Raw genomic sequence first — 25,234 nt, 5'->3', positions numbered from 1 at the left:
AACGCTATTATCTTTCTTGCGAGAGTCCAGACAGCCAATGGTCGTCCGTATACAGCACGCCGCATTGCTGACACAAGGGCGATTCCACCAAATGTATTGCGTACTTTTTTTCATTCGTAGGGTATTTTCGGTTCACGACAATGTACCATGTTGATCTGACTGATGTAGGTAGGTGGGGGTGGTGGACCGTGCGCCACACCACGTGTCAATTGCTACCGAAGCACGACTCACGCCCGGTCCTCACAGCTCTACTTCTGCCAGTATCTCGTCTCCTACCTTCCAAACTTAACAGAAGCTCTCGCAGAACCATGCTGCCTCTATAAGCCTTTCATAACTACGAAACTGTTGCCATTGCAGTATTTTGTGAATAAACTGACTTCTCGATAATGTGCCATAAATGTTCGATGAGATACATAACGGGCGATCTGGATGGGCAAATCATTCGCTTGAAATGTCCACAATGCTCTTCAGAGCAATCGCCAACAGTTATGGCCCGGTGACCAGGTGCATTATTATCCACAAAAATTCCGTCGTTGTTTAGGAACAAAAGCTTATGAATACTGCAGATGGTCTCCAAGTAGATGAACAGAACCATTTCCAGCCAGTGATCGGTTCAGCTGGACCAGAGGAGCCAGTCCATTCCATGTGAACAAAAGCCCACACCATTCTGGGCCGTACCCGAACCCTACTCTCAGCTCTTTCCAACTGAAATCTGGACACATCTGACCAAAGCACGATTAGCCAGTCGTGTAGGTTCAACTGGTCGGTCACGAGACCAGGAAAGGCGGTGCAGGCGAGGTCGCGCTGCTAACAATGGCACTAGAGTCAGTCGTGTGCTGCCGTAGCCCATTAACGCCAAATTTCGCCGCACTGTGCTAACGGGTACGTTCGTTGTACGTCCCACATTGATTTCTGCGGTTTTTCCAAACAGTGTTCCTGCCTGGTAGCACCGAAAACTCCACGCAAACGCAGCTGCCCTATGTCGTTAAGTGAAGGCTGTCGGCCACTGCGTCGTCCGTGGTGAGAGGCAATGCCTGAAATGTGGTATGCTCGGTACACTTTTGACACTGTGAATCTCGGAATATTGAATTCCCTAACGATTTACAAAATAGAATGTCCCGTGCATCCTGCTCCGACTACCATTCCGCGTTTAAACTGTGTTAATTCCCATCACGCAAGATTAATCACGTCGGAAATGTTTCCACCAGAGTACAAATGACACCTTCCCCAATGCACTGCCCTTTTATACACCGTGTACGTGATACTATCGCCATCCGTATACGTGTATATCGCTATCCCTCAGTGTATATACGGTAGCTCTCCTAAAAGTTTAGCTCTGGTGTTTCTGCAGATATTTGCAAATTTGCATTAACGGTTTTGCAATGTGTAGCTGAAATCAAGCCGAACAATACAGATTTATGTATCATAATGTTTCTACATCTACATTTATACTCCGCAAGCCACCCAACGGTATGTGGCGGAGGGCACTTTACGTGCCACTGTCATTACCTCCCTTTCCTGTTCCAGTCGCGTATGGTTCGCGGGAAGAACGACTGCCGGAAAGCCTCCGTGCGCGCTCGAATCTCTCTGATTTTACATTCGTGATCTCCTCGGGAGGTATAAGTAGGGGGAAGCAATATATTTGATACCTCATCCAGAAACGCAGCCGGCCGAAGTGGCCGTGCGGTTAAAGGCGCTGCAGTCTGGAACCGCAAGACCGCTACGGTCGCAGGTTCGAATCCTGCCTCGGGCATGGATATTTGTGATGTCCTTAGGTTAGTTAGGTTTAACTAGTTCTAAGGGACTAATGACCTCAGCAGTTGAGTCCCATAGTGCTCAGAGCCATTTGAACCATTTTGAACCAGAAACGCACCCTCTCCAAACCTGGACAGCAAGCTACACCACGATGCAGAGCGCCTCTCTTGAAGAGTCTGCCACTTGAGTTTGCTAAACATCTCCATAATGCTATCACGCTTACCAAATAACCCTGTGACGAAACGCGTCGCTCTTCCCTGGATCTTCTCTATCTCCTCCGTCAAACCGACCTGGTACGGATCCCACACTGATGAGCAATAATCAAGTATAAGTCGAACGAGTATTTTGTAAGCCACCTCCTTTGTTGATGGACTACATTTTCTAAGGACTCTCCCAATGAATCTCAACCTGGCACCCGCCTTACCAGCAATTAATTTTATATGATCATTCCATTTCAAATCGTTCTGTATGCATACTCACAGATATTTTACTGTCGTAACTGCTACCAGTGCTTGTTTCGCTATCATATAATCATACAATAAAGGATCCTTCTTTCTATGTATTCGCAATACATTACATTTGTCTATGTTAAGGGTCAGTTGCCACTCCCTGCACCGAGTGCCTGTCCGCTGCAGATCTTCCTGCATTTCGCAGCAACTTTCTAATATCTGCAACTTATCTGTATACTACAGCATCATCCGCGAAAAGCCGCATGAAACTTCCGACACTATTTACTAGGTCATTTATATATATTGTGAAAAGCAGTGGTCCCATAACACTCCCCTGTTGGACGCCAGAGGTTACTTTAACGTCTGTAGACGTCTCTCCATTGAGAAAAACATGCTGTGTTCTGTTTGCTAAAAACTCTTCAATCCAGCCACACAGCTGGTCAGATATTCCGCAGGCTCTTACTTTGTTTATCAGGCGACAGTGCGAAACTATATCGAACGCCTTCCGGAAGTCAAGGAAAATGGCATCTACCAGGGAGCCTGTATCTAATATTTTCTGGGTCTCATGAACAAATAAAGCGTGTTGAGTCTCACACGATCGCTGTTTCCGGAATCCATGTTGATTCCTACATAGTAGATTCTGGGTTTCCAGAAATGACATGATACGCGAGCAAAAAACAAGTTCTAAAATTCTGCAACAGATCGACGTCAGAGTTATAGGCCTATAGTTTTGAGCATCTGCTCGACGACCGTTCTTGAGATCTGGAACTACCTGTGCTCTTTTCCAATCATTTGGAACCTTCTGTTCCTCTAGAGACTTGCGGTACACGGCTGTCAGAAGGGGGCAAGTTCTTTCGCGTACTCTGTGTAAAGATGGGTATAGATGTTTTGAGGTTTTTGGTAACGTTACGCAACAACTTGTCTTTATGTAGTAGTGTAGATTAAATTCTTTCATATGTCAAAAATAGGCAGTGGCTGAAGTATTTAGTGTTAGAAGCAACAAACTTTACTAAACTAAACCATTTACATAACCTGTAAGAACGTCTTTTCCAGCAGGACACGATACATTAGTAAACTGTGCATAAGAGTACGACCTGGATCCGAAAATCGTTACGTTAACAGGTAAACAAATCATGACCGTCCGACAGGCCTTATATATAGAAGTGCTTTATCTTAATCGTTGATTTACTTCGCTGCGTATAGTGAATAGGAACTTTTTCTGCTACGCCCGGTTTGTGCCTCTCTGGAAACTACTCTGTCACACGCAGGCGAAAGCGAAGGGGTCCTGTTAGGGGACGGCCGGCGCTGCCTGCGCGAGTGTGTGGTGGACGCTGCCGGCGCGGCGCCCGGCCTCGCCCGGGGCCAAGGTCGCCCGCCAGCTTGCAACGGCGCCGGCGCAGCTCCAAATGCCGAGCCGGCGGCTCAGCAGGCACACTCCTCTCAACTCGGGCGGCATACCGGCTCAGGCCCGCCGGTCTACGCTCCTTCTCAACGACTGCCACCGTGTGGAGAGCGTAGGAAGACTGCACCACTCGTTAGTTTTCCGTTTAGTTCCAGAAATAAATTTTCCTTTCTCAAGGCCGCATCGTATATTGAGGCCGTGGGTCGTGCACGTCTAGTCGAAGCAGGTGGGGGCCACCACTTGCGTAAAGGGTTAAATCCGGGTTCGAGTCCCGCTACAGCACAGATTTTGACTGTCGTCTTTCGCTTATGCGGTTGATGGTTGTTCGTTTTGTAAAAGCGAAGAATTTCGTGTATTTCATAACGGCTGTAGTGGCCACAGCGCCTATGCCTTCGGATGTACGCAATTTTTCTGTTCCCTGTCGCCGTCTTTTACAATGGACAGTAAATGAGGTACACAGGGATGTCCAAAGGAACATTGCATCGTTTTTCTTAACAACACAAGCACTTCAATAGCGAAAGAAACATTTGTCCGTACAGATACAAGACAATGGAAGTTCCTGTTTAACTACTGTTTATCTTTTGTTACCCATGACCAGCTTCTCAAAGACACCGTTGTGGCATCCAGTGAGGTGCCAATAGGAGTTCGTCCCATAGGTGCTAAAATTGGTCATTGGGGATCAGTTCGAGGCGTCACGCATCACTGAAGACAATTATACCCAAATAAATGAGATTCCAGGCCGAAGACATGTCTGGAGACGCCCCGGACAGTGATGGAATACTAGCCTGATTGTCGCCCGTGATACGTCTCGACAACCATGAGTAATGGTCTGGAATGCCATGTCTTTTCGCAGCATGTGGTCTCCCGCAGCACCCTTACAGCACAGTGGCCAGTCGACGATATTCTACGCTGCATTTTGTTGCCCTTCAAGGCCAGTCATCCTGGATTTACTTTTGAACAAAGTAAAGGCCGCTCGCAAAGGGCAAGAGTTTCTACTACTTTTCTCCGTTGTTGCCAAACCCTGACTTGACGGTCAAGACCACCGGATCTCGCCCCTACTGAGAACGCTTGAAGCATTATGGACAGGGCCCTCCAATCAGCTCGGGATTTTGACGACCTGACGCGCGAGTTGGACAGAATTTGGCGCGATATCCACCGGGAGGACATCGAACAATTCTATCAGTCAATGCTAAACCGAATAATTGCTAGCATAAAGGCCAAAGATGGACTAAAGCTTTATTGACTTGCTCAATTTGCGAAGTTCTTTATTTTGAATAACACATCCAATCTTTGTGAAATTGTAATCATTTGTCTGTATGTATATGTATATCACATCTATCAATTTCTGTCCCATTCGAATAATTCATTCGTGTTGCGTCTTTTTTGTCTTAGAGTGTACTTTTCACTATAGTAATTTTTCCAGAAAGTCTTGCATGTCTATAACACACACACCAAAAAAGTTTTGTATCACCTTGCTCCGAGAGTTCCGGAACCTCTACAGAAAATTGGAATAGAGATCAACATAAACATCGTTTCCGCCCTTTTTTGCTCATGAAAACCACACATTGCATGTTGTACCACCGTACAGCGAGTCTGTAAGTTGACACCATTTAATAATGTTGTTGCAGCTGTTAATAGCAACATGTAACAGGGCTATTACGGTACGTGGACCTTTGTAAGACGACGATTTCCAGCCAAGGCTGCAAGTCAGCAGCTGCACAGTCGTTAAGGTGGCGTACAAATGGAAAGCCGAAATATAGAGTCGTGTTGATTTTAGAATCCGGCAGTAAACCCGAGGAGACTACCAGGAATTACTACGCCGGGAAATCCTACACAGTCAGTTCGAAACTGTGCTTCGTCTCTGGCAGGACGTTAAACCTTAATGAGTCTTCCTTCTACAGGCAAAGTATCGTGACCTACATTCCGGTGACACGTGAGCAGGGACAGCCTAATGGCTCTCCCACGTCTGTCAGTCTGCGAAAGTATATCAACTCGAGCAGACAGTCTGAATGGCCGTTCACCAGGGTGGAAGAAGAATACTGGGACAGCACTTTGCAGCCGAGAGACGCGTGCGGTGCTAGGTGCGTGGCACGGACTTGTACCTGGAGATGTGACGAGAAAATTTACGAGCGGCCGTCTTTGTGTGGCACGATAAGAGGCGGCGGCTGCGCACGCTGGCGTGCCGCGGTGCGGCCTCGCGTGAGCCCAGCCGCTGCCGGCTGCCCGCTGCCCCCTGCGCCCCGCCTGCTAGCCGCTCTTCTCGCGTGTCGCCACCTCCACCTCCACCTCCACCAGCAGCCGCCGTGACGCGGGCCGGTGTCACGGCTCGCTGTGCCCAGCGCAGCGTAGCGGACCACCCACCACTGCTGCTCTCCAAACTGCGCCGCTGCACTGAAGCAGCCCGCTTCGTGCTAAGACCAACCCGCAAGCTTCTCGACCTCTTGCAGTCGTTTCACGTTGCAGCCTTGTTCAGTTTCTGGTCTCCCACAGACACTTCAAAAGTCACAGAAAATGCTGCTGCGTGATTATTAATCTTTCTTCGAGTGACCGACATTGTAACATGGGACTTAGGGAAGGCAGGAAAAGGTGTGGACGGGGCCTAATCAGTTACCGTTGGTTGCACAGTAAATACGTACACTTAATCTAAGGAAATAATTTTTTAAAAACAGTCATTTAAACAAAATTGACAGTAACACAAGCGCCGGCCGCTGTGGCCAAGCTGTTCTAGACGCTTCAGTCAGGGACAGCGCTGCTGCTATGGTCGCAGGCTCGAATTCTGCCTCGGGCATGGATGTGTGTTACGTCCTTAGATTAGTTAGGTTTAAGTAGTTCTAAGCCTAGGGAATTAGATTAGGAAATGAGACACTTAAAGTAGTAAAGGAGTTTTGCTATTTGGGGAGCAAAATAACTGATGATGGTCGAAGTAGAGAGGATATAAAATGTAGACTGGCAATGGCAAGGAAAGCGTTTCTGAAGAAGAGAAATTTGTTAAAATCGAGCATTCATTTAAGTGTCAGGAAGTCGTTTCTGAAAGTATTTGTATGGAGTGTAGCCGTGTATGGAAGTGAATCATGGACGATAAGTAGTTTGGACAAGAAGAGAATAGAAGCTTTCGAAATCTGGTGCTACAGAAGAATGCTGAAGATTAGATGTGTAGATCACATAACTAATGAGGAGGTACTGAATAGAATTGGGGAAAAGACGAGTTTCTGGCACAACTTGACTAGAAGAAGGCATCGGTTGGTAGGACATGTTCTGAGGCATCAAGGGATCACCAATTTAGTATTGGAGGGCAGCGTGGAGGGTAAAAATCGTAGAGGGAGACCAGGAGATGAATACACTAAGCAGATTCAAAAGGATGTAGGCTGCAGTACGTACTCTGAGATGAAGAAGCTTGCACAGGATAGAGTAGCATGGAGAGCTGCTTCAAACCAGTCTCAGGACTGAAGACCACAACAACAACAAACAACAAGTCTAGGGCACTGATAACCTCAAATGTTAAGTTCCATAGTGATTAGAGCCATTTGAACCATTTATAGCACAAGCTACACTGACGGCTGAAGGCCTTATTAAGAAAGAATTCAAAATTATTTGTCGGCTGAAGGCCACAAGCAATAGGAATAATTTAAACAAAATATTATTTTGAACCAATTGAAACAATCAAACCAAATAAAGAATGGAGTGATCCACAGACAGTGCTCCAAGGATCGACCTGAGAATAGTCCCTACAGCTGCGTAAGCGGTGAGACAGGCAGTCAAGAGTTATGCTCACTTAACAGGATGGCAACTAGAGACAGTTTAAACGCTGTTCAATCTTCTTACCAAATCCACCCAACGTGTGATAACCAGTACAACGATGGAATAATTCAAGCGAGGGCGAAGTGACAGACAGCACTGCGTCTTCAGAATCCGGTGTTTAAAACATCGAAGGGCAGAAGGAACCACCACAACCAAGGTAGACAAAATAAATCACAATCCACACCGCAATCAAGGAGGCTGTCGAACAACACGTCATGCCGGACAGCATCGGCAAGACGAGGAAAGTACACTGCCGCAAAAATACCAGGGCAGGTAACTGGGGCGTTAGCTGCCACTAGACAGTAAAATACTGATGGTTGCACTTCACCAAATAATAACACGAAATTCAAAGCTGAATAACAGGCAGTAGAAGACGGCTAATAGATTCTGCCAACTCAGCACGCTCCACTTGCTGCTGTTCCTCTCACAGCGACTCTCGAGTAGCAACGCACGAACAAACAGCGTGATTACAAAAATGGACGTTCCACTACTGGATTAATGTTCACTCAACTCAACGTGCTGGGTCTGGTGAACAATGAGGTTGTGGCCCTCGCAACTACAGCCCCTCGATCCGGCAATGCCTGCATGCCGCCAGCGGTCCCGGCATGTTCTCGTACTGCCAGACTTCTCTGCTGCTCCGTCCCAATCGAACTACCGACACACCCGACCTGGAAAACACTTCACGTCCTTCCAAAGATACTATGGGTACTAGATATCCATAAACGCTGCTGCTGCCACTCACCGACAGACAACGCTAGCAAACGTAGTGGCACCAGTAAACAGAAGAAGAAAACGAGACACCACTATCCCTACTACATGATGCCAACCTACCAACGGCACCAACATGAGCCGCACACGACTCAGACATATTATGAAAGAATACAAGCCCAGTACTTGAAAATTCTGGTAAAACGAAACAAACTGAAACACTGTATGGCATTGAAAGGGTGTGTAATACAGAGGTGAACAAAAATATGGAAACAACAAAAACACAAAACATTACCATGCCTAAATGAGATTTTCACTCTGCAGTGGAGTGTGCGCTGATATGAAACTTCCTGGCGGATTAAAACTGTGTGCCGGACCGAAACTCGAACTCGGGATGTTTGCCTTTCGCGAGAAAGTGCTCTACCATCTGAGCTACCCAAGCACGACTCACTACCCGTCCTCACAGCTTCAATTCTGCCAGCACTTGCCCGTGAAAGGCAAAGGTCCCGAGTTCGAGTCTCGGTCCGGCACACAGTTTTAATCTGCCCGGAAGTTTCATTACCATGCCTAATAAAAAGTACGAAACCCATTGGTGTTCTATACTGCTTCAGTCGTCCTCGAATGGATGAATAAGGCTTTCAAGGGAATCTTATGCCATTACTCCTGCAAAATAGTGGGAATTGTAAGAAGAGATGATGGAGATGGGTGGCGATCTCGGACACTTGTCTCCAAAGTAGACCACAAATATTCAATAATACTGAGATCTGGTGACTTTGGTGGCCAGTGGAAATGCGTCAATGCATCCCTGTGCTCACAAAACCAGTTCTCGACGATGCGAGCTTTGTGAACAGGGCCTCTGTCCTTCTGGGACACAGCTACACTACTGGGGAACAAATACTGTACCACAGGATGGACCTGATCAGCCAAAATGGTCACATAACAGTTGGCAGTAAGACGACATTGTAGAGTACTCCTGAGGACATGGACTATCACGATATGGCTGCCCAAATCATCACCAAATCCTCGTCATGTTTCTCTCTTTGCACGTGAACCCGGCCAGAAGTTGCGAATAACAGGCTCTTCAGACTAAATGACTTCCGTCCATTGCTCCACAGTTTACGTTTTCCTGTTGTGGAGAGTTTCATCACTGATGTATGGCTTTGGAATTCCAGCACGCCCTGTAATTTTCTGCTGATGGATGTCCCTTCTTCTTGTTTTTTTTTTTTTTTTTTTTTTTTTTGTGCTGACAGAGTTCGCGAGTGCGACATTCAGTTTCTGGAGTTCCTTTTGCAGTTGCAGTGCTATTATTTTTCGTCACAGTCCTCATCAGCGGCCGTTTGTCGCGATCAGTCAATATACATTTTCATCCGCGTTGTGACTTATCGGATGAAATTATTCCACTTTTCCTTTTCGGTATGAATCTTTGATACGATGCCCTTTGAAACAGTAACCACTTCAGCGCCATACGAGAACCAACAATTTTCCCCTGTTCGATTTCACTTGCCTCCGACATAATGCAGCCACAACTACACAGAACACTATTCTGACCTCGACTCACACCTGAAATGTATTGAAGACGTTACGTAAGTGCCGTTCGCGGTCAAATACAAAAGCTCAACCTGCACGCTTTGCTAACATCTGTATTTGTTTTCAAGTATCCATTTCTTGCTGTGTTTCCACATTTTGTCCAGTCCTGTACTTAACAGCGAAAACTGACACAGATGCAAGTATAAAACCGAGCCAAAACCCTTAGGTAAACATGGACTCGTAAACTAGCCGTTTGAGAGGTAACCGCGAACGTGTGGCTAAGAGCTGCCATTGAATTTAGAACATTTTCCTAGTTACTGTAGATTTCTTTGAAATGTAAACTTTTCGATTAGGTCAAAATGTTATTGGGCTCGGATTTCAGCTACGGCCAATAGTTGGGCTGCACGGTAGACGTACGATGTAGGAACGGAACACTTTTCTCCTCACAAAGAATCTTACCAAAAGTCGTTCTTCCCGCGAACCATTTGCGACTGGAACAGAAAAGGGATAAGTGATAGTCGTACGTCAAGTACCCTCCGTCACCGACCTTAAGGTGTTATGCGGAGCGTAGATGTATATCTAGTGTGAGATGACGTCCAAAGCATCAATGTGGTACAAGGTGGATAAGTCCTCAAGCCGCTGTACCTTGGCCTCCAGTATCACCCGATCTCACTCTTTTGCATTCTTCTGTCAGGCGTCATATCAAAAGTGGTGCGTACAGTACTCCCGTCGATAGAGTTGGAGAATCGGAGTAACAAATTGTGTAGTCCTATTTAGATTTGTGAGGTGTTACAGGAGGTATTTGAAATAATTAAAAACTCAGTGAAGGGACGAATGCTGCGCTGCATCCAAATGGATCAACCACACTTGGAACACTTCCTTTAACAGGTACGAGTGTACAATAACTTGTAACGTGTTGAAATACTGTTTCTTACTAGCGCAGCATATTGGTGAAATTTAGCCCAATTATTCGTAGGTGGGGACTTCATGGGAACGCTTACATTTCATTACATTTATACTACCTAGAACAATATTACTTGCTGAAATCAGTGACGTCTCGTAATCATACACCCACAGCTATTTGAGAACTAGCCCATGTGTTGACTAACGTCTGCTGGGACCTCTTACTTTCAGTACCGTGTACTTTGGTGTGCTCAGTTTTCGTTATTAACATGGGGCCTAGAGCATTCATCCCTGAACCAAGTTTTATCTACACACTGTTCAAATGGCTCTGAGCGCAATGGGACTTAACATCCGAGGTCATCAGTCCCCTAGAACTTAGAACTACTTAAACCTAACTAACCTAAGGACATCACACACATCCATGCCCGAGGCAGGATTCGAACCTGCGACCGTAGTGGTTGCGCGGTTCTGGACTGAAGCTCCTAGAACCGTTCGGCCACCGCTGCCGGTTCTACACACTGTACAGTGCACACTACTTTCGTGTCGGTGTAAGACGGGGGTACATTCCAGCATAGTTTATGTACACTTAAGGCATAGACATACGCACACAGTGGAAGAGGCAGGTGGTAGGTGGCACTACGTTGTCGCAACGATGACACCAATACCTGCAGGTCGCCCCTGATGCGACCGTCGATTACATGATAGCTGGGGAGGAGTGTGGTAGTGGCGGTGAGTATGGAAGTGGCGGTGAGCATGGAAGTAGACGAAATGCTTGAGAGCGCGCTGGGTAAAATGGAAGAGCACATCTCTCAGACGTTGTGGCAGCGGCAGCAGAGTTACATGAACAGTGATCTTTACGAGTCCTGGACCATTCATTAACACCAGAGGTGCATGCCGCGGATGTCCACACCTTGATGTTCGAGTTGCTCCAAATGTAATTCACTCCCCTAGTCGACGTCACGCTATCGACTGTGTGTTTGTTTTGTTTGTTATCAGTCTTCTGAGTGGTTTATGCGGCCTGTCACGAATTCCCCTCCTATGCCAACCTCTTCATCTTAGAGTAGCACTTGCACCCTACATCCTCAATTGTTTTCTGGATGTATCCCAATCTCTGTCTTCCTCTACAGTTTTTATCCCGACAGCTCCCTCTAGTACCATGGAAGTTATTCGATGATGTCTTAACTGACCTCCTACCATCCTGTTCCTTCTCTTGTCTGTTTTAGAGGAAGCCTTTCCTCGCCAGTTCTACAGAGGGCACCCCCCCCCCCCCCCCCCAATTCCTTATCTTATCAGTCCACCTGATTTTCAACATTCGTCTGTAGCACACCATCTCAAATGCTTCAGTTCTCTTCTGTTCCGGTTTTCCCACAGTCCATGTTTTATTACCATACAATACTGTGCTCCGAACGTACTTTCTCAGAAATCTCTTCCTCTAATTAAGGTCTATGTTCGATACTAGTAGACTTCTCCTGGCCAGGAACGCTTTTTTGTCAGGGCTAGGCCGCTTTTTATGTCCTCGTTGCTCCCTCCGTCATTGGTTACTTTGCAGCCTAGAGAGCAGAATTCCTTGGCTTCATCTATTTTATGACCGCCAATTTGACGTTAAGTTTCTCGCTGTTCTCATTTCTACTATTTCTAATTACTTTCGTCTTCCTTCGATTCACTCTCAATCCATATTCTCTACTCATCAGACCTCTCATTCCATTCACACCCGTCCTAATCTTTGCACTTCGTTATTGGTCCCCATTTTTATAGCTTACTCTTGGTTCTGGCACATACTGTATGTTATCTGTCATTCCCTACGGCTTACTCCTATTTTTCTAAGAATTTCGAACATATTGCACCATTTTACATTAACGAACGCTTTTTCCAGGTCGAAAATCCTATAAATGTGTCTTGATTTTTCCTAAGTCTTACTTCCATTATCATGTACACGACAGCGTTGCCTTGGTGCATTTACCTTTCTTAAAACCAACCTTGTCATTATCCAACAGATCCGCAGTTTCCTTTTTCAATCTTCGACATATATATTATTCTAGTCATCAGTTGGGATACATGAGATTACAAGCTGATTCTGCGATAATCCTCGCACTTTTCCGATAATTTAATGCGCTGTCTCCAGACTCATAGATGTTACACACCAACTGCAACAGTCGCTTGCTTGCGATATTCTCCAATGAGTGCAGAAATTCTAAAGAGATACTGTCTATCCCATCTGCATTATTTAATCGCGAGTCTTCCAAAGCTCTGTTAAGCTCTGTCTCGATTCCCATTTCATCCTCAGGCACATCACTGCACAATTCCTCATTCTTGTTGAGGCCTTCAGCGTACTCCTTCGACCTATATGCTATCTCTTCTACGTGTAACATCAGAATTCCCGTTGCACTCTTAATGTTGCCTGTCTTGCTTCCAATAGAATCTAAGGTTTTTCTGACTTTTCTGTTGCTGAGTCAGTTCTTCCTAAGGCTTTTTCGTTTTCGATTTCTTCAAATTTTTCCTGCAGCCATTTCGCTTTGGCAATAATTTTCTCCTAAGTGACTTCCATTCCTGTATTATTGAACTTCCCTTAGCATTATTGTACTTCCTTCTTTAGCCTATCAATTGAAGTATTCTTGTTTGCAGTTACCTTCCTTGTTCCTATATTTTTCTGTCCGACTTCTGTGGTTGTCCGTTTCAGAGATGTCCATTACTCTTCAAGTGATCTGCTCACTGTGGTACTTGATACTGTAGACTCTATAGCCTTAGAGAACTTTAAACCGATGCCATAATTATTCAGTACTTCTTATCCCATTTTTTCCACATTAATGTTTTCGTATGAATGTCTCTAAGTTTATTCCATTCTTCATCATTACTAAATTTTGATCTGAGTCTATATCTGCTTCTCGAAATGCCTTACTGTCGAGTACCTTATTTCGGAATATCTTCCTGACCATGATGTATTCTAGGTGGAATTTTCTGTATCTCCAGACCTTTTCCAAGTACATTTGCTTATTTTGTGATTTTTCAACAGTGCGTTCGCTATTATTAGCTGTAATGTATTGCAGAAATTAATATTTCTCCGCTCTCATTCCTATTACCAATCCGATACTCGCCCTTAATTCATTCTTCTATTCTTTCCACTACTGACCAGTTCCAGCACCCCATGATTACTAAATTACATCTCATTTTACACACTGAATTACACTTTATACTTCCTCTATCTCTTCATCTCGTTCTTGTGACGTCGGCATGCGTAGCTGAACCGTTGTTGTCGGTGATGTTGGTTTGTTGTTGAGTGGGATGAGAACAACCATATATCTGACTTGCTTGCAGTAACTCACTCTCTGTCCAACTTTCCAATTCATAACGAATTCTACTCCTGTTATACCAATTTCTGCTGCTGCTGATATTATCAATGGTTCAAATGGCTCTGAGCACTATGGGACTCAACTGCTGAGGTCATTAGTCCCCTAGAACTTAGAACTAGTTAAACCTAACTAACCTAAGGACATCACAAACATCCATGCCCCAGGCAGGATTCGAACCTGAGACCGTAGCGGTCTTGCGGTTCCAGACTGCAGCGCCTTTAACCGCACGGCCACTTCGGCCGGCTCTGATATTATCCTATATTCGTACGACCAGAAATCCTTTCCATTTCATTTAATTGACCTATAGATAGATTGAGACTCTACATGTCTCTTTGCATTTTTCAGCTTCTCTACGAAGTTCAAACTTCTGAAATTCCGCGGTTCGACTCATACTATGGTGTCCTTTCGTTAGCTGTCCAAATTTCTTATTAAGATTAGCTCCGCCTTGGCAGTCCCCTCCCGGAGATTCGAGTGAGGGACTAATCAGGCATCTATTGTCAATGGAGAGATCATCGTGCCACTTTTTCAATTACAGGCCACATGCCCTGCCAATATACATTGTATGTCTTTCATGAATCCTCAGGACGTTGACCATTGCTGATTCTTCCGCCGTTATTGGGTAGTTTCCGAACCCAAGAACAAGACGTTGCTCTGTACCCTCGTCGCTCATCCACTCTATTTGAAAAGGTCGTTAGCCCAACGACGATGACTCCTTATACAGGAATCTTAGGCCGCCATTGCTGGTGATTATTATTCAGAATTTAAGCAATGGCCGGATTCAATCCAAAAAAATGGTTCAAATGGCTCTGAGCACTATGGGACTTAACATCTATGGTCATCAGTCCCCTAGAACTTAGAACTACTTAAACCTAACTAACCTAAGGACATCACACAACACCCAGCCATCACGAGGCAGAGAAAATCCCTGACCCCGCCGAGAAACGAACCCGGGAAGATTCAATCCAAGGACGAAGGTTATTGCATTACTTGTCAAGACGCTACTCGTAGACCATGGGTCACTATGGACGTACTATATGGTGAACTGTCGTGCGAGTACGCTCATACGTCTGGCACACTTGTTTTTCGAAGCATGGCGACAATCAGTATGAATGATTTATCAGTATGGAATGTAGAGGGCAGAGCCTCCCTAGTCATCAAGTGCCACAGCAATCACCGACTCGAAAAATGTCACTAGCTTCTGCTAGAGAGTGCAACACACTACGTTGAGACAAATGGGCTATAACGATGGCTGCTAACATTATCTTTAATTTGTTGCTTCCCAACACTTCCCGCCCATACTGCCTAGCCTAATTCGACTGATACAATTCTCAATAATTAGTGACAGTTTAAAAAGTTTGCCCATAGTGGCATAGGATGTGAGGTTTAGCATCTGACTCCTTTTTTTCCATTAGACTTTGGTCGTTAGTTGCTCCGAAATTTCTATAACGCTACAGAAACACAAATGTTTAAATTAATAGAATTTATTCCTGCTATTTCTTGCAACATCTCTAAAGTACACTAAGTAGTGTTCTTAATACGAATATAAATGTGACCGGACAGCCTTTGGTTGAACGATAAAATCGTCATAATTAATACGTAAGCCACATTTAACCTCGTGTGTGTGTGTGTTGCACAGTATATTGTGCAGCGCTTTGACTAATGAGCGTATTACGTAATACTTTCCATTCTTCCTCTTCAGGTACTCTGCCAATAGTGATCTCCCGAAATGTCGTGCCATTTGTTTATAAGCTCTTAATTTATCTCATGAGAGGGTCTATAGCGAAACACGTTGTCGTTTATGAGCTTTTAGAATCATGTCGTTCGACCTTTCATTTGGTTGACTACAGAACGCCGACCCCTAACTATGCATTAGCTTCCTCTATCAGATATCTTCCTTAATAGAGCGTAGCCTTTCTTGTGAACTATAAAGTCTAGCATATAGCACTGAACTGCACAAACTTTCAGTTCTATACTTGTTTAAGGTATGACAAAAGTAAGAAAAAGCTATGGTGTTACGGATTCCGCGCAGTTCTCTTTTCTTTAACTATATACTCGTAATAGTAGGAAAAAATGTTTCACACATTTCAGTTTAGAAATATTTTTTGTTTAGAAATTTACTATTTGCTTCAGTTTGAAACAAGGATTTGTGTGCATTTTGTCACAAACGTGACTACGCGCCTGTCATTCTAGACCTCAGTGTTTCCCAACACCGTACTATTTTTGCAAGCTTTCATTATTTCGCATTTATATGGAAAAACTAATGTGAAGCAATTTAATTGCATCAGTCAATAACGAGCCCACTACAAACAGCTTTGTAAAATAACCATTTTTACTTGGTGATTAGTTGCGTAATGCGTGACTGGCTCTTACTTGTGTAGCACATCAAATACGTTATCTCTTTCAGTCCTAAAGGGTAGGTTATCACCCAGGGCGAGCTCATTTCGAGCCAAAAAAGTGGGTTGAAAAATGGTTCTGAGCACTATGCGACTTAACTTCTGAGGTCATCAGTCGCCTCAAAAAAGTGGGCTTCACTCGCACACGTCAAGGACGCATAAGGATGCAGTCTCCTTTAGTCTACGGATATGATTATGTGATTTTGGAAGTCTAATTTTGAGCGTCTCTCAATTCTTTCGATGCTTATTGCCAAGTCTGCTCGACAGAGATTCAAACGCAGGAGTGCTACTCTAGAATTGTTCGCACTATCATCTTGTATGCGGTTTCGTTTACAGATGCACTGCTCTGAGAATCCTCTCAGTTTAATTAGGGCTTCGTCTTCCATTTATCTTTGCAGCTACTGATTTCATGTGCTCTTCCCCTTTGAAATCACTTCGAAATATTACCTGCAGAAAGTAAACTATGACACAAGTTTCAGATATCTACGTATAATCTTAAAATATCTTATCTGAATCTCATTCTTCTTATGGGCACATCTAGCACTTATCCACATAGAAAAATAGATTATATTTTGTGCACTAAATGTACTGCCTAAAGCAATTTTGTAATAACTACCCATCGATAATATTTTCCTGTGAACAACAGTACTGCTCACTGATTAATCGTTCACTTGTGTTGACAACACCAGAGATCCTACACCATTTCAATTTGGCACATTGCATCCCCTCGCTGTAACAGCCATTAGTACAATAGTACCACGATTCTGCTTTGCAAGTTCAGAACAGTATAGTTTTGCCTATTTTGGGACTGACTGTAACCCTGCTAGTTTAGAAAGATGCTTTGGTTCATTTGCGCATGTTGAATACCATTGTATGTGTTATTCTTTGCTACCCTACAATCTTGTCGATACCGTTCTAGAAGTATACGTGTATGGGCACAGATACTGAGGGGTCAGTATTTTGTTTCCGTGGCGAGCTCGGCCAACCAAGTCTAGCGCTGTGCTTGCTGCTCTACCATTCATCAGGCACTCGGCATGAGTCATTTAGCTTGCAGAGTGGCAAGGGGTGGGGTGCAGTGCGCTAATGTAGTCGTGATAAATGGCCCGCTGCTGTTCTTTCTCATGTAGCTGGACGTTAACTTCCGGTTCCTCTGCTGTCTCTCTAGACGGCCAGCAGTAAGCTCCAAGTAACAGGAGCAACACCGTTCTCATTTCGACAGAGAAGAGTAGAATAAATCACAAAAGTACGTCACTAATTTAGTTGCTCGAGTCACGTCTGAAAGAGTGCTGCCGCTTGGCTAGTAGCAGTTCAAAAACATTGGAGATAAGTTTCCTGTGCGATCTACAGGCGTTGAGTTTGCCTCATAGTCAACATTTTCCAGGAGCTTCCACTACCATAGAAAAACCTTCATTCAGGTCTCTGCGTAAAACACGGGACTTGGAATATCGGACACCAAATGTTCAAAACGGTGAGAAGCACACTGTTTCTTTAGGTGGAGGAAGAGGTGTCGAAATTCTGAGTCATCTGGACAGAGTGGAGGAGTATGAAAGCGTGTTCTCAGTTTTCTCAGTGTTCTCAGTTTTCCACGTCTATCGTTCTGAATGGTACGTCTCAGTTTCGTACAATGCAGATGTTATTGATGTGGCAGGCCTTACAAAGTCCACCAATAACACACATTTCCAACCCCTAAATATAGATTCTTTCATTCTTCTCGCAAATGTACATTTGTTAACTTTTTTGTCTTCTATGAACTTCAGTGATGCCATTTGTTATGCAGACTCCAGTCCTGTTTCAGAAGCAGCCAAAGTATCTTCATTTGCTATTAGCAATTGAATCGCTGTTCCTAAGTCCACGTATGGCCATCGTTTATTTTTCAAAGACTTCCGCTTTCACTCACACAGAGAAAGCAGCAACACTCTCCCTACCTCTACGCAAACCAAAGTGATCTCTGTAGTCCAAAACGATCTCTGTGTAGAACTACATTTTCCCAGCGATAGGCTGATTCTTCTCAGATGCACCTCGAGCATTTGAGTTTCAACGAAATTTGCATACTGGAGTCGATTGTTAGTGTTTGGTTCATAGTGAAAGGGTCATAGCTGGTTCCATTATTACGAGGTGAGCAGAAAACATAAGACTTCTTTCGCAGTATCAAGAGTGTCAGTGCTATTACTTGTGAATGGGTCGTTTTGAAGCGTCAGTTTCTACATGAAATGATTCCTAATATATGCTACTATTACCATAACATGTGGTGATTTTTTTTGTACCTCTACTTTACACATTTATACATTGAACAGCTTCGGATGCTTGCAAGCCACAAACTGGTTCCAACATGCATCTCAAGCCGATAAGGGTAAAGGATGAAACACAACGACCTCAGTACCAAGCGACGCTTCTATTCTCAACGCCAAATAGATAATCAGTAAAGTCGAATCTCTCTAAATTATCAAAACAGCGTTCATTCTTGGTGTAAATGATCCATTAACTTTCTTCATACTAGTTTCCATGCGTTTTATACTGCTGAATCCGAAATTAACGCGTTGTTCCAGATGGGATATTCGTGATACAAAAACGAGTCAACAGCCAACGAACACTGTTATTTAATTAGAATAAACCATATTCTGAAAGCTGCAATACCTACAACGCAATGCATACATACTTCTTCACAAAATTTGAACGATGAGATGAAGATTGGTCGATAAACAAAACTGGATGAAGCTATTTTAAATGTTGTACAAAAGTAAGTGTGATAATATTCTGTAGCGTTTTGCGTTCAGTGCTGTTCTGAAGAAAATATAAAACTGTGCTAATAAGGACCATATTTTAAAAAATAAAGGCTTAAAAATATTCGTCATAAAAATATACAAGAATGTCGCACGAAGGATTGTTTCTTATTTTCGCACATTTTGCCATTAGGTTAATTTAATCTCTTTGTGAATAAGCACTGCTTACAACACGTGAGACAATTTCATGTAGTGCAGTCCAGCGTTTCAGTCCTTGTTGCAGACGTCCATCGTCAGACTAAGACGTACACAGAAAAATTCAGTCGGTTGCGAGTTATTTGAGGCCACGAGGCATTTCAGCATTCCAGCAGTATTCAATAAAATTGTAGATCCTGTTAGATCTGGTGAACTGACTCAAAGGCAACGACGATGTCAGTCTGGCATGACGCTGGTTACTGGAAGCCTAATTCTGAAACCGATATTAAGATAGATGCAGTAGTTCCGACGATTTGTTTGCGAATAAATGTAATGAACATGTAGAAGACATATACCGACTGCAAACATGTAACAGAACACTATTAATTCAGATGTTTCTTTTTATTGCTTGTTTGGGTATAGCACTGCGAGACCTGTCCCATATTAATCCATAGTAACAGCCTGTTCGGCATTCACCTCACACCAGGTGGAACGAGCGCTTCACGTTTTATGGATGCACTTTTTATCATACCGTGCCGTCATGTCGATACACAACATGCACTTGTTAGCATCATTTCCGCTGTTTTCGTAGGACTAGCCAGTAGAGCTCATATGTATTAAACAGTCCTTATTTTACCATGACCATGCTTCTCAGATGCCATTGGGACCTAGCGTATAAACCTATGAAGTGAGAGAAAGTGATTCTAATAAATGTATACTGTTTACGTCACAAGCGGACATGCAACACGAGAAGCTGCTTCTCGTGACTTACAAGTAGTACTTTGTGTTTCTGTTTACATTTAAATACTTTGCTGTGAAATATGACTTCACTGTCGTTACAGTATATTTGCAGCATTGGTAGACTCTACCCATTTACTGTTAAACAAGGAAAGACTGGAGAAACAGCACACGGACAGATTCAGTAGATCAAGATAGATGAGGGTGACACCGATCCAGTGTTGTGAAATTTTGCAAATACCGCAACAGTTTCCTCAGCAAATATTTGCGATCTGCGACTGTTGTGGTATATATAAAAGCTCAAGTTAGGATAGATTTTATTGTATCATAGAGCTTGTAACTATGTTTCAGTTTGAGGGGAAAAAATTAAGCACCAGATGATGCGTTCTGATACGCACATAAAAATCTTTAAAAAATTGAATTAATAATGTGATATGATGAAGAGGAGAACATCAGGTTTCTGCATGCAGACAGATCACTAAGACAATACTCAAGAATGGCTTGAAATTTAGTGGTTATGTTTGTGGAATGAACAGTAATAGACTCGCTAGAAGACTATTCACCATCACTAACTGAAATAAATTCAGCTGGTTATAAGATTCATATGAACAACACAGAAGGAAATACAATATACAAAGAACTTTATGTTCTGTGCGCCCATTGCTGCTGAAACGCTTGATATTTAGAAGAATCTCGCTGACAGGTGGTAAAATTGTAGTTTTATTGATACACAACAGTTTAGCGGCCTAGAGCCGCATCATCTGGTGCAACGTTAAAAGGTCATAGGTATACCCATGCTCCTAGTCAAGATATATTATACATCACATTGGCAAACGACGGGTGACAAAGACGTAATCCAGTGAAGTCACCAGGGGCCGCTTTTACTCTTCCCAACATCATGTTGCCCAGCCGTCACACCGATGCAGGGTAATTTTAAAACAAGGGCCTGTAACGACATGATAAATGCAACAGTAATGTAATGTATACAATATCCATTGGGTAATATAACTTGACTAGCTGCGATGGGTATACGTATGACCTATTGAAACCGTTGCACCTGATGATGTTTTTACGGCGAAATCGGATGTTATCAGTAAAACAATTTTACCAGGTGTCAGCGCAGTTCTTCTTAACATCATGTAAAGCAGGGATTCACAGAGAGGCTTGAAAAGAACGAGAAGAAAGTGTCAGAAGAACGAAAAAAGAAAACTACTGAAGCTGGAGAGATTTTGGGAGGATTAGAAGTCAGTAACTATCAAGCCAACGATAGAGTTCGGAGGCGCTTCTTGAGTGGGCAAAAATGAAGACAAAATGAAGAAGCATATTATGTGACAGGTTGTGACAATAAATGTAAAGTGACATTTTCGTGACAGCCACGGCCAGTCAAGACTGAGAAATGAGTTCGAGATGTTTAAGAGAGGAAGCAGCCACAGCGCGTTGTTTACCGTAAGCGGACGACATGTTGCTGCGGGCGTCGACCAAGCTGCGTCTGCGTGCTCGCTAGGAGAGTGTTTGCTGCTGCCGCTTCTTCCGCCTCGTTCCACAACAAACTCTCGACTGCCGGCCGAAATGTCGGCGGCCGCTGGTGGGCACTGTGCGTCGCGCGGGTTGCATAACTGCAGAGCTGGGCTACGCCACGCCTACGAGTCAGGCAGGCACAAGGCCGCCGCCGGTGGCGCAGCAGGGACCGACGCAAGCATTTCAGCCGCTGCACTGCAAGTTCCGCTTCGGCTTTATATCCCGACTGTGCTAAAATTGGGCTAAAGCGGAAAGTACCGCACAATCCGCTAAACAACTCGTGCATTTAACTTGCTGACATCTACAGCTACACGACTACTTTGCAATTCTCATTTAATGTTTGCTGAAGGGACAGTAGATTCACTGTCATACTATTTCCCTATAATTCCATTCTAGAATAGCACTTAAATGTTTCCGTGAGGGCTCTGTTTCGCTCATGACGATGGTCATTTCTCCCTATATAGTTGACAGTCAACAAAATACAAGGTGAACCAGAATTCCACCGAAGGACTTTCAAAGGCGGCCGTATGGAACATCATAAGAAAAATTCCATTAAATATGAGGTCTAAAATGAATACCTTAAGAGCTATGAGCACTTGTTCATCTTCCCTACTGTGATGCACACCTTAAAGCTCTTTGCTTCCCACATTTTGAGATGTGGTAGTATGGAGAAAAACAGGCAAAAAAAAAAAAGTCCCGTAGACGTGGGCAGTGATTGCTACACCAAACCGATAATCATATCAATGACATTCACTCAACTATTTAATTATCATACAAAATGAGCCTCCTTCCCCTTAACTTCTTTGGTATAACCTGAATCCTTTTGGACTACACGAAGAAGAATGAAAAATAAAATTTAGGTGCTGCTAACTAACAAACACCAACGGTCTTTTCGCAGTGGTAATACCGGTTCCCGTCAGATCACCGAAGTTAAGTGCTGTTGGGCTGGTCTAGCACTTGGATGGGTGACCATCCGGTCTGCCGAGCGCTGTTGCCAAGCGGGGTGCACTCAGCCCTTGTGAGGCAAATTGAGGAGTTACTTGGTTAAGAAAGTAGCGGCTCCGGTCTCATAAACTGACATACGGCCGGGAGAGCGGTGTGCTGAACACATGCCCCTCCATATCTGCATCCAGTGACATCTGTGGGCTGAGAATGACACGGCGATCGGTCGGTACCGTTGGCCCTCCAAGTCGGACGGAGAGTAACTAACAAACAGTTTAGCCTTGGGAAAGGCAAATGCACAACAGATGCAATTCTGGCGTTGCGCTCAATGGAGGCAAGATTCATAGGATTTGCCGATCCAGAGTAGCGTAGAACAAACGTTAGACAACGGAAAAATGATGCAAAACGTTCGAAATCCTAAAAAAGGAAAAAACAATGCTTTAGCGAATGCTATATTGAAAGGATGAGTACTGTGCAGCACGTACAGAAATAAAGAGTGAACAATATTAACGGATGCTCTAGAGAGGAATACTCGGATTAAAAAGTTCGTAAGGCAGGGACACAATATTTCTACACTACTATTCAACGTATACAACCAAAAACAAATGATGGGCACAAAAGGCAGCTTATAGTGCGATTAAAATTCCAGAAGAAAGGATATCAGTCATATGATTCGCTGGTGCCAGAAGAACAGCGAAGAAGAACTGCGCGACCTGTTGAACGTAATGAACAATCTGATGAGCGCATACTATGGACTGAGAGTGAACGGAAAAAAGGCGAAAGTAATGAGGAGTGACAGAAATGAGATTAGTGATAAAACTAACATAAAAATATAGACCACGAAGTAGACGAAACTGAAGGACTGCTACGTTAGAAGCAACGTAACACATGAAGCATGGACGATGTAAAAAGCAAACAGGCATATTGTGCTAAACTAAGTATACTAGCGTCAAACATCTGCTTGAATTTGGGGAAGAAATGTATGAGAATGTGCGTCTAGGGCACAGAAATGAATGGAAGTGAAGCACGGAATACGAGAAAGTAGGAAAAGAAGGAAACAGAAATTTTTGAGACGTAGAGTTAAAACAGAAGGCTAAAAATAAGTGGACATACGACATGACATCCTTCTTAGAATGAGCGAAGAAAGGACTTCGTCGAAAGCACTGACAAGAAGGAAGAAAAGAATGGTGGGATACGTGTTAAATTGTCGGAGAATAACTTTTATGGTACAAGAGTAAACTGCAGATAGCAAAAACTGCACGGGAGTGTATAGATTAGAACATATAGCACAAATAGTTGAGGACGTTGGGTGGTAATGCTACTCTGAGGTGTAGAGATTGATACACGAGACTAGTTTGTGGCGGGCCACATGAAACCAGTTAGCAGACAGACCACCTAGAAAAAAAAATGAACTGCCATATGAACCCTCTAGATCCATTTACACGTCACCTACACCTACATGATAAATGCAATAACAAACCTGAGGTATTATTTACATTTGCCCTAGGAATGGACTGCACCGGATGACTTCATGAGTTCCAAATACCGTCTTCTGGGAAAATTCCGAATCCACAAAACCATTCATCACATCCGAACCTTGATTAGCCTGATAATCGCAGAGAAAATGCAATCGAGCAACTATTAATGGAAGATACTACACTAGTGGCCATTAAAATCGTTAAACCAAGAACAAATGCAGATGATAAACGGGTATTCATTGAACAAATATATTATACTAGAACTGACATGTGATTACATTTTCAAGCAATTTGGGTGCATAGATCCTGAGAAATCAGTACCCAGAACAACCACCTCTGGCCGTAATAACGGCCTTGACACGCTTGGGCTTTGAGTCAAACAGAGCTTGGATGGCGTGTACAGGTACAGTTGCCCGTGGTGCTTGAACACGATACCCAGTTCATCAAGAGTAGTGACTGGCGTATTGTGACGAACCAGTTGCTCGGCCACCATTGACCAGACGTTTTCAATTGGTGAGAGATCTGGAGAATGTGCTGGCCAGGGCAGCAGTCGAACATTTTCTGTATCTAGAAATTCCCGTACAGGACCTGCATGCGGTCGTGCATTATCCTGCTGAAATGTAGGGTTTCGCAGGGATCGAATGAAGGGTAGAGCCACGTGTCGTAACACATCTGAAATGTAACGTCCACTGTTCAAAGTATCGTCAATGCGAACAACAGGTGACCGAGACGTGTAACCAATGGCACCCCATACCATCACGCCCGGTGATACGCCAGTATGGCGATGACGAATACACGCTTCCAATGTACGTTCACTGCGATGTCGCCAAACACGGATGCGACCATCATGATGGTGTAAACAGAACCCGGATTCATTCGAAAAAATGACGCTTTGCCATTCGTGCACCCAGCTTTGTTGTTGAGTACACCACCGCAGGCTCTCCTGTCTATGATGCAGCGTCAAGGGTAACAGCAGCCATGGTCTCCGAGCTGATAGTCCATGCTCCTGCAAACGTCGTCGAACTGTTCATGTAGATAGTTTGTCCTCATCTGCTGGCTCAGGGATCGAGGCGTGGCTGCACGATCCGTTACAGCCATGCGGTTAAGATGCCTGTCATCTCGACTGCTAGTAATACGAGGCCGTTGTGATCCACCACAGCGTTCCGTATTACCCTCCTGAACCCACCTATTCCACATTCTGCTAAGAGTCATTGGATCCTGACCAACGTGAGCAGCAATGTCGCGATACTATAAACCGCAATCGCGATAGGCTACAATCCGACCTTTATCGAAGTCGGAAAAGTGATGGTACGCATTTCTCCTCCTTACACGAGGCATCACAACAACGTTTCACCAGGCAA

General features: G+C 44.1%; 1 protein-coding gene across 1 annotated transcript in view; it reads right to left on the bottom strand.

The window, feature by feature from the left end:
• Positions 1-21,496, bottom strand: part of LOC124595386 (neuromodulin) — a 717,829-nt gene extending 696,333 nt beyond the window's left edge. Inside the window, exon 1 of the mRNA XM_047134106.1 lies at positions 21,381-21,496. Coding sequence (XP_046990062.1) covers positions 21,381-21,396 — 16 coding nt within the window. The 5' untranslated portion in view covers positions 21,397-21,496. The remainder of the gene's footprint in view (positions 1-21,380) is intronic.
• Between the last annotated feature and the right edge of the window lie 3,738 nt (positions 21,497-25,234).

Source organism: Schistocerca americana, chromosome 2 (genome assembly GCF_021461395.2).
Source record: "Schistocerca americana isolate TAMUIC-IGC-003095 chromosome 2, iqSchAmer2.1, whole genome shotgun sequence".
In the NCBI taxonomy this organism is placed as follows: Eukaryota; Metazoa; Arthropoda; class Insecta; order Orthoptera; family Acrididae; genus Schistocerca; species Schistocerca americana.
Note: the sequence above shows the minus strand (reverse complement) of the source record. Positions and strands in the feature narration are given on the sequence as shown.